General features: G+C 44.1%; 1 protein-coding gene across 1 annotated transcript; it reads left to right on the forward strand.

The window, feature by feature from the left end:
• The first annotated feature begins 4,991 nt into the window (after positions 1-4,991).
• Positions 4,992-8,634, forward strand: LOC115005046 (prothymosin alpha-B-like). Its single transcript, XM_029426831.1, has 5 exons — positions 4,992-5,149; positions 7,374-7,439; positions 7,531-7,615; positions 7,705-7,790; positions 7,877-8,634. Exons 1-5 carry the CDS (start codon positions 5,105-5,107, stop codon positions 7,919-7,921), a joined length of 327 nt encoding a protein of 108 aa, XP_029282691.1. The 5' UTR covers positions 4,992-5,104; the 3' UTR covers positions 7,922-8,634.
• Positions 8,635-10,826: the final 2,192 nt, after the last annotated feature.

Here is a 10,826-nt window from a genome sequence, read left to right on the forward strand (position 1 = left end):
ACTGCTACAATGAAACACAGCAGACTGTCATTTTTGGATTAAAAATGGTATCACTTTTCCATAATTATATATTATATATTCTTATTTATTTTTCCTTCTTTCTCTACAGAGTGTTTCCTTAAAAACTATCGCCTATAAATATATAGCCTATATGATATATTTTATTTATTTATATGATGAACATGTGAACATGTATTTAGCCTAGGAGAAGCTGTTCTCCTTCACACTAGCAGAGAGCCTTTGATGTGTCACACTCTAATATTTCCCACCATGCACAAATGGCTAAAACGGGTTCGCTTTGACAGATTTCTTTTTTTTAATGATTGTTTTATTCATATTTAGGCCAAAGCATATAAGACCTATTGTTTCTATATTATGAAATAAGTGTGTAGGACAAAGTACCAAAAAGGTACAGTGTTCCCCCCTCCCAACGGAACCCACATTTTCACATCCCTTTTCACATTGAACAGGTGCTCTTTTTATTAAATAAACTAAACGCTTATGTTATTTATCTCATTTATGTGCACGTTTCAGTGTCTGCTGTGTTGCTTTGCGTATTTACATTCTCTCCTCTGCTCTGTTTCGTGAAGGGCTACAGTCAGAGACAGAGCGGAGGAAAGGTAAGGAGAGAACTTAAAAAATCTGCGCCACACACAGCACCCCCGCAGAGCAGTAAACGGGGAATCACTGAAGTAAATTACATATCATTCAAAACCTTTTGTACAGTTCAATGCAACAGGCCTAATTGTTTCAAAATCCCACAGCACACTGGGATTTGTCTCACGGCACACCGTTTGGTTTACGTCATATGGCCACTGTGTATTGTTTTATTGGAGTTTTCTGTGTTTTCTTGATTTATTAGAGCACCTGTAATGTAATGTGCTGCCTTTCCTACAACAGGTAAGTGTAGATGGAAGCCCCTTTGTTGGCTCCTGATTTATCTGTGAAGATCCTCATTTAACAAATCCTACAGCCCTAATATAATCCTACAGTTTTGTCCAAAAACACGAGATTGATGCCTTCTTCATATTCAGCTACAGGTGGAAGATTGTAAATTGAACTCTGATACCTGCAGACTGATGAACTAGTGTTGTTTATTCTGGCTGCTGGAGGCGTCCACTTCACTGCGTCGCTGCAGCAGGTTCAAACATGTTGGAGCAACGTGGCTACTCAGACAGCAGAAACACTTTATCTGCTCTCTGGCTCGTTCGGTCTCTCGCTGGTTTCCCTCTCAGTGAGCTCCCAGTTATGATGTGAGAAGCTGGATGCCAGTCAGTGGGACTGTGCATATAAACCTGCAGGAACAGAACAGACTTAAAGTGTCTCGTTTCCTGTTTATCTACTCATGTAGACCAGATTGATCCCCTCCGGGGTGAGTTGCACCAGCCTGGATTAACTCTGAACCTGGATTAGTGTCAGATCTGAGGCTCCCAATATTTAAACTCCAGTTTAAACACTCTTCATTCATGAACTTAACGCTGAGTTTTGGTGGTTTAATATTCAAAAGCGCCAGCGTTTCTGTGGTAGAGCATGAAAAATTAGTTTTATGATAATTCTGAGTTCTAACTTTCAGACGTCTTCATTCAGATATGTTGCAGTGACGGCTGCATGGATCATCTCCTGTCAGTAATCTTTCATTTTGGATTAAATAAGTGAGTATTTAGTTCATTTTAGTTTGTTTGTGTAGCAACAACCTGCATTTCACAATGCTTTACATGAGCCATAAAAACCCCATTAAGACGAGGTATAAAAGACACAAAGTGATATAAAAATATTCAGGATTTTAAATATAAGTTATTTAAAGTATGAAAATGTTTCAGCTGAATAAAGTCAAAGCTGCGTTAAATGTGTCGCTGCAGGTTTGATCACATTTGAAGGGCGGTGCACCTTTTTGGCCGCTTCTAGCACTATGTATTTATTTATTTTATTTTATTGAAATCTTTCCTCGGTTGGTGTAAATCAGCCTAAAAGTGTCCAAATCTTTTTTTATATTTACCAGTTTAATCTAATATCCTACTTTCAGATACTTCCTCCCAAATGTGTATTTAATTTCCTACACTATTCATTAAATATCAGTGTAGACAGAGAACTGTTTGGTCATCTAATATTTAAATGTAATCTTTACCGGGGGAACTGCTCTGGCACGAGAGGAACAAACGTTGCCCAGCATGGCCACATTAACCTATTAGGGGCCCCGGAGCAAAAGCTTTTGTTGTTTGGCGCCACGTTTAACTGAAATAACTTCCAACTTAAAGCTATGTTTTGACACGGGGCCGCCCTACAGGACCGGGACATTAAGTAATGATCACCGACCTGTCTTAGTTGATATTGTACTTCAATGGTGTAAATTCATAAACAAATCTGCAGTTAATCAAATTATGTACAACCAATTGACACACACTGAACTTGGGGCTTTAGGGGGGTCCTTGGGGTCTGGGGACCCCGAGGCAGCCGACTGCTCGGCCCAGCTGGTAATCCAGCCTCACCGACCAGCGGCCCGTGTGAGGTAGATTTGTGTTGGTCCCCAGAACTGATGATTTATTCTGCACTCAGGAACTTCTCTGTCCCCTGCCAAATCAGTTCGTTTCTCTCGCTTAATCAGTGAAAATAAACACAACCCGAATTTACCCGAAACGGTCGACTACAAGCAGCTCATGTTCTGCAGAAACTGAGGATATTAGATATAGAATCAGTTCTTTGTCTCTAACTACGTCTTCAGTATTCTGCAGTGCAATATTCACATGTTGAATCCCAGTTAATCTCTTGAAACATTGATCAAAATGGTTTTAGCTTCTCACCACCTGTCTCCTCGACCCCCTCCAGATAAACCTTTCAAAGATCTAATACAGACCTACGATGCTGGATATTGTGCACAAAACCCCAATGTTTAAATAGCTAGCTTCAATAGCAACTGCAATGTTTTATTCACTCCACCCAGATTTTAAAATGTGTCTATCCCGGACAGTACGCCAAACAACTGCAGACGTTCCTGTTTGGTTGCCGTTGAATGGATTCAGCGAGGGCCACGTCGAAGATGATTTCACAATGATTTCACGACAGCGATAATAGCTGAGAATATATGTTCTATACTGATGGGTACTATCTGCAGAGGGAAACAAATAGATGCCTGGGAGCAAAAGTGAGTCGAGCAGAGCCGAACCAGGCGTGGAAACACCTGGTAGTTCCAGGCAAAGCGGCCTTTGAACAGTGGAAACAAAAGTAGAACCCAGAATATTTTACAGTTCTGCAGTGGAAAACGTTTCTTTGGCTACCTGGGAGGAGACGGGTTGAGTGAACGGCCTTAGAAGACCAACTCCAATTAAAAAGTCAAACCTTCAGAATTTCTTTCATGTCTCCTGGTTGCAGCACCACACATTACAAGTCATGACATTTTAATCCGCATGTCGGCAATTTAAAATAAACGTGTTAATTTGTGTGTGAATGTATCACACACTCAAAACACGGTAAGAGGGAGGCAGAGTTTGGTTCTGATGAAGGATGACTTACTCTGCTCTCACAGATACATGGTTAATTATTTTATAATACATCTTAATGAGACATGAAGAGCTCGGCTTTTCCAAACAGTCTCACATAGTGAGTGAAGGCTCTCAGAGATCATGGCGGTAAGAGGCAGCAAATGGGAAAAGGTAACATGTGAAATCCTGAAGTGAAACTCTACACTGACGCTCCATACGGTCCAGATCCAAAATCCGGAACCGCAGTTTACAGCGCGCCGACGGAAGCCCAGTTTGAATTGACGGACGTCAGCGGCAGCCAATCGGCGCTCACTGTGCGCCCAAACCGCGTTCATTCCACTTAGCCGACCAATCGGAGTCGTCCTCCGCGGCCGAGTGCGTCACCAGAGCAGAATGTGAATGTGGGCTGCCTGTTACCGGACCGCACTCTGCTCCCATCCCCCCATCCTGAGCGAGCAATGGCGGCTGCCTTTTTGCCGCTTTGTCCTTCTCATGTTCTGCTTGTAAAAGCCATGTGTACAAAACTCGGTAAGGAAAAATCCGTGTTTGCCCTTGTGTTTCATAAGAATGCGTGTCATGAGCACAGAATTATTTTTTCGCACTTGTCTCATCGCATGTCTGTTATGTCGCACTGCTTTTTTCTCTCCCTCCTCCCACGACGGGGCATTTCTCGTGGGCTCCTCTAACAATGGGGGAGATGGAGGAGATGAGGCCAGCACTGTCCCGCACCAGCCTGTCCCGCACCAGCCTGTCCACACTGCACCACACTCACAGTGCGCTCTGTATATTCACGGAGATGATATGTGTGTATTCGTGCATCGACCTTGGCGCACGAATGTATGGGTTGTTATGTAAAAAAAAAAAAAAAAGCCCAAGAGCGTCAAGTGCGCACATAGAGATGAGAGTGAACATGGGCGTCATGGAGGGAGGGGCGAGGAGACATGGCGGCGGTGCTCCACATTTACATTCTTTACGCCTTTGATCTGATTGATGGTGTTCCAAAGGCGACAGTAACGTTTTTAAAAGCGTGAATCCACCAACACTGTCCGTGTCCTCCACATTCCCCCCTGAAAGAAGACTTTGCCTCCATGTTCGCCTCGGGGTGGGGGGAGAAGCGGTCCGTAGTCGCCGCTCGACTCGACCAGATGAACATCAATCAATCAAATCGTGACACAACGTCAACCGACGCGCTGCCTGTTCGATATGTTTAGTGCGTAATTCGGTTTAAAACTCGAACGCAGCGGAGAAAAGAAGTAACGTGAAAGATTTGCTCCGTTTTGTCCGTTTCATCGCTGTGGTTATTGTTTCTAGTGGGGAAAGGACGGCTGCAGCGGCGGACAGGAGGGGGGCGCAGCGGCGGACAGGAGGGGGGCGTGGCCTCCGGGTTTAGAAATTCTATCCATTGTTCCACTCCAACGCGCGAAGAGAACACCTCTGTGGCGCCAACAGCCAATCAGCTGCCGCCGACCTCCTCTGGGCGCCGCCCACCAGCCTATATTAAAGGCTCGGCCGTCAGCAGCATTGGCCACTGGCACAATATAACACTGATTGATCCACTAACCGAGGAGAGGGATTTACTTTATTCAACCTTTCATTTCAGCCGTCCTTTATTTTATTCAACTAAAACAATGGCAGACACAAAAGTTGACTCCGGCTCGGATATCTCTGCCAAGGTAAGCCGCTCACACCTCCACCGGAGCCGCTTCTCACTCCCCATCAGCGAGAATAAAGCTTTTCCAGCCTGTAACCTACATATTTATTTTTAATCTTTCGCCGTCGCTTCGCGCTCATTTGGACTCGGAGAAGTCGGAGCCTGTGGGACACACCGGGTGGGGGTGGGGGGGGGGGGCATAACGAGAAGGAGAAAAGCCGGTGTTCACGTCTTTTTCTCTAAACACTTGATGGAAAATGTCCCAGATTTGAAGCGGGGGGTCTCGGCACCGCATCATGGAAACGGGCTGCGTTTACAGCGTCTCATTGTCCGGAGAGTAACAGTCCGCGCGGGTTCTTTGTTTATACAAGCGGCTCGGTTCTCCTCGCACATCCGGACCGAAGCAGCAACAAACCCGAGCCGCGCTGTCCCCCCCGCTTCACGGCTCTTTATCCGCCGCTCGTGTCGCTGAACTGACGCGCCTATTTATTCCACTTCTTGCAGGCTGCTTAACGCCAATTAATGCGAAGAGTGTAAGAGACGCGCTAATGTTCCGGGTTGTATGAACGGAGTGATGAGGAGCTGAGCAGCGGAGGCTCTCCAGCTGGGTTGGAGTGTGAAGTTGGTCCGTTTGAATGGAGGACGGAGAGGCAGGCGGTGCGTAATTCACACCAATGTCAACTTTCGGGGCTCTTCACTTCCAGCCTTTTTAGATTGTTATTTGTTTGTTTTTGAAAGGCACCGGCGGGCATGCCTGCACCGTCTGGCCCGGTTTGTTTACCGACTCCGGAAGGTTGGCTGCTGCTGATCCAGCCTCCGTTAACCGGAGAGTAACGATCCACGCAGTGAGCCGCGGCTTCCGCTTCTTCTTCAGTATGTTCGAGCATGTTTGCAGAGCGCGTTTATGTCTCAGGGGGAAAGTTTTTCTTCCTTTTTCTGTAATGCAGCCCACTTCGGTGTGTGTGTGTGTGTGTGTGTGTGTGTGTGTGTTAGTGGCCGGGCTGTGGAGGTGTGATGTGACGGAGCTGCTTTTCCCCTCTTTGTGCTCAGTCTCCTTCTATCTGACCGTCTCTGTGGGTTTTTTTAAATGTTAATTTCCGTCCAGTTGGACTTTGGGTCACATTGGGTAAAACTTTAATTGCCCCCGCGGGGGCAGTCGGGTCCCCGCGGCAGCAGCCGGGGAGAACAGGCTCCAGCCTTTAATAATAATAAGAGCCGCGGAGCTGAATAATTCTGAGTGATTTATAACGAGTGAACATATGGAGAAGGTGGAGAGGGAAAAGTTGGGGCCTGGTATTAAAGCTGATAATCCGGGGTGCCTGTTCAGACACTATTTATAGTTGTGGAGGATTTTTACGCACAAGCGCCTTTTTACGCACAGTCGGTGAGTGAGCGGAGCTCAAGTCAGCCTCATGTGTCTCCTGCCGAGGAGCCAGCGATGCTCCTAAACAGCTTAATGGATTTTAAGCAATAAGATTATGTGAAGCAATTAATGAACAGTGTGTATGTGTTGGGTGTGTGCGTGCAGCGGGATAATAGGCTGTGAACGGACGATGTCGACAAAACGAGGAAACCGAGCGCTATTAATAGGCTCGGCGGGCGGTTTTTCCGGTCTAAGTAGGGCGCAAAACCCCCTGAAGGTGTTTTTGACGGTGTGTGTGCCGGTACCGGTCCCGCCGTGCTGCTTTATTTTCGCTTTTCTGGACGCTTTTCTCGCCTGCCATGTGTCGTCTTCTATTGTCCTCCAGCCTCCGTTACAACAAGCGGCCAGCAGCGTGCACCGCGCTCGCCGCCGCCGCCTCCTCCTCCATCACACACCCCCACCCCCCACCCTTTGCTCTTGCGCCCTCCTGTGTTGTTTTAAATAGAGCGGTGCATCCTGGGTTTTGCAGTGCCTCTCCCGGGCGTGTCTCGTGACATATGGTGGCGACAGCAGCACACAGAAGACTACAATACCCAGAGCGCCCCTGGGGCCACATCAAAGTATCAGATTACAACACATTAGAGTGGATGGAGTGGGAGGAGGATGGGGGAGGATCTGCAGAGACCGATATGGAGTTTAAATAGGATGGCTTCATTCTGACAGGGAGAGAAATGTGCAGCTCCCAGCAAGCACCGGGGCTCGCCTAACTAGGCCATTAGGTGGAAGGGCAGGTAGCAGCACGGAGACGTTTGAAGAGTTCAAACTGTTGAGTGTGATCTTTGATCTTTTCTGTTTTTAAATGTGTCGTCCTTGTTTCCACCAGGACCTGAAGGAGAAGAAGCTGCTGGAGGAGAAGGAGAACGGCAAAGATGCCGCCACCAACGGAAAGGTATCATCGCTGCTCCTGCTCTCCTCACAACGTCCAAAGCCCGCTTCAGAAAGTCACTTTCAACTTTTCTTTCTCTTTTTGGCGTTTCCAGGAGAATGAGGAGAACGGCGAGCCTGAGGTAGATGATGAAGATGATGATGAGGTTGACGAGGAGGACGAGGAAGACGATGTAGAAGGTATAACTAGAAGGGTTTTTTATTCTTTCGTGTTTTAATGTAGCATTTCCTAAAACTTTGAAAAAAACAAATTCTTCTTCTACTTGCAGGTGACGAGGAAGACGAGGAGGACGATGATGATGAAATTGAGGGCGGCACAAAACGGGCAGCTGAGGATGACGACGACGACGACGAGGTGAGGCGGCGACTCCTGACCTTCAGCGCCAAGAACCCGACCCGTCAGGATCTTTGTTTCTTAACCTTCTTCTTCTCTTCCTGCAGGACGACGTCGAAACCAAGAAGCAGAAAACCGACGACGACGATTGATGCGTTTCCCCCCCACGCCACTTCCTGGTTCTTCACCTCTGACTGTTTTTATATGTCACCGGTGGGGGGGCGGGAGGACTGATTTTAAAAGGAGAAAAAATAATAATAAAGAAAAAAAATCCAACATGGTCATTAGCAAGTAGAGTTCAACAAACATCTACCACACACACACACACACACACACACACACACACACACTCACACACACTCACTCTCACACACACTCAATCTCCCCGCAAAACTGCAAATTTTCTAGAGGAACCCCCCACCCCCACCACATCGATGCAGAAATCCGGCTCAACAACAACAACAACACGAAAGGAGAATTTGTTTGTATTTTTATTTACATTTTATATTTTTGTACATATTGTTCGGAGGGGGGGCAGTTTCTCTCAGCAGCGATCTCGTCAGACCAAATCGGTGCTTCTTTAACGAAAGATTTTACTTGGTTGACCATGTTACGATATCTCAACAGATACTAGAAAAACCAGTTACAACCATGACAGACGACCTTAAAGCCGTTGAACTCAGAGCATTCCAGTAAATTTAATGTATGTACTTTAGCTGTACCATAACTAGTTTGTTTGTATGGGGGGGGTAAGGCCGAAGGAAAGAGCCTCTTTTCTTTTCTTTTGTTTTATGACGGCCTGTTTTGATGTATGTGCGAAGTTTGTTGTTTGACAATAAACCGGACTTTTATTTTGTGAGTTGTACTTTGTATCTCTGCTTGTTTTTTCCTCAGTGACGAAGACGTTCGGGTGAAGGTGAACCAGTCCTGCGCTCAAATACTCCTGACGTACATGTATTTGTGTATTTCCATTTCATTGGTAACTTATACTTTAACTCCACCAGATTTCAGGGCTTGTATTGCACATGTTTTATTCACGGCTCAATCGAGAGAAGAAGAACTTCTTTCTTGTAAATGTCCAGAAGGTTTATCTTCTGCAGGACTTCAGGAGTCTTTAGGAAACATTACTTTGTTGCTATAAAGGTCAGAAAAATATTACAATTTTGCAGATATTCACATCTGATAATAATTAATATAATAAAACCCTGCTGCAGAATGTTTAGATGTTATAAGTACATGTTGCTGATCATACTTTAATATCATTCTCTACTTTAGGACTCGTTCTACATTATAGTTTATTCATTTTACAGAAACTCTTCAGATAAAGATTCAATTAATATCAAACTGCACATTAATGCATCAATATAGAAATATGTTAAATGCATCGAGTACTTTTACTTCTTAAAGTACATTTTACTGATAATACTTCTGTACTTTTACTGAAGTACATCTCAGTACTTCTTCCACCACTAGTAGTATACGTAATAAGTAAAGTACACATTTTAAGTTCTTGAGTATTAGTACTTTTTACTTCACTACATTTGTTTCACAGTTGTAAATGTATCACGTTTACACATTAATGCATCATTTTAAATATACGATAAATGCAACATGTGTACTTAAACAAAGTACTATTGCTTTTGATACGTTAAGTACATTTCTGCTCATAATACTTCTGTACTTTTACTTTTAAATACAGGATTCTAACTTAGAGTTGAGGTTTTTTTAATTGTTGTATTACTACTTTTCATTGAAGTACAACTAAGTACTTTTTCCACACTGGCAGTATTATTGGTGCCAACCAGGTACATATTCTAGGTACTTTATTTGAGTATTAGCATTTCTATATTGTACTTTTGACTTCACTACATTCATTTGTTTCACAGATACAGTAACTAGTTACTTCAGATTAAGATTTTACATGAGTTTATAAAACATGATACACACGAGAGCATCAGTTTGATTACTCGATACATTTTGCACGAGATACTTTTTGATACTTTAAATACATTTATTGTTTTACTGTTGCAAGTATTATTGTATCACTACTTAATACAAGCCTACTTCAGGCTACTGTAGTAGCTTAACAGTAGTACTGTCGCTTGTTTTACTGTTACAAGTATTATTGTATCGCTACTTAATCCCATATTACAAACGACAGGTGAGCTAAATATTGATATGAATATGTGTTATATAAAAGTTTATCACTATATCCCTATTATATCACTATAATGTGACGCAACTCGAATAGTTGCGTCACATTATTATCACATTACCTGACGGCCCGACCCCCCCCCCCCACCCCCCTCATGGAGGGACTGCTTTCACCTGCAGGGTGTCTATACAAACTGAGTGAATCCAAGATGGCCGCTTCTCTCTCCCTCCTGAAACGCTTTCAGGCTCCCAACTTGGGGTTGTGTTTGGTTCATTAAAGTTACATTTTCCTTGATGTTACAGGAAGTTTAGGTTAGAAACTTGGGATGTCACAAGACTCGTTGTTCTGCAGTACAGCCGGTAGCGTAGTGCCCGGTGGTACCGTCCTGTGAACGATAGAAAATGTGTTGAACACAGTAAACTAACTATTTCATATCCAGCGGACGCATCCTATTTCTCCCTGATGATGTTACATTGTGAACAACAAATCAGTGTTGAAAGCTGCTAGCTGACGTTAGCTGTTAGCAGCCGTAGCAGACAGGTTCCATAGAGTTGTATTGTGGTGCGTTCATGCTCTATTCAGTAAAAGTGAGTATTGGGTGAAGGTAAATTATAATTTATCATGACGTGTTCAAATGTAGTCTTATAAAATGTATTTCTTGGAGAAAACATTTTGATGGAGATGTTTTCACAGCAATATAAAACAGATATCAGGGAATTATAAGCTGTTTCACTTCCTCATTAAAATCAGTCTGTAAACAGTAAAGGTTTCGAGAATTGTGGAATTTCACCGTTCTTGGTATTGAATACTACATTTCTGATATCGTGACTTCCTTACTTCGCACTACAGTTCCACTATCGGACCCCAGGCTGAATAATGCAGGACTTATTTACACTGTGGTA

The sequence above is a fragment of the Cottoperca gobio genome, unplaced genomic scaffold (genome assembly GCF_900634415.1).
Source record: "Cottoperca gobio unplaced genomic scaffold, fCotGob3.1 fCotGob3_244arrow_ctg1, whole genome shotgun sequence".
NCBI lineage: Eukaryota > Metazoa > Chordata > Actinopteri > Perciformes > Bovichtidae > Cottoperca > Cottoperca gobio.

What these genes read in the sequence shown, in the direction of transcription:
- LOC115005046 (XM_029426831.1), top strand. Translation starts at nt 5,105, where the DNA reads ATGGCAGACACAAAAGTTGACTCCGGCTCGGATATCTCTGCCAAG. An exon ending in ATGCCGCCACCAACGGAAAG is followed by an intron (nt 7,440 to 7,530) that starts GTATCATCGCTG and finishes TGGCGTTTCCAG; the next exon opens with GAGAATGAGGAGAACGGCGA. An exon ending in ATGACGACGACGACGACGAG is followed by an intron (nt 7,791 to 7,876) that starts GTGAGGCGGCGA and finishes CTCTTCCTGCAG; the next exon opens with GACGACGTCGAAACCAAGAA.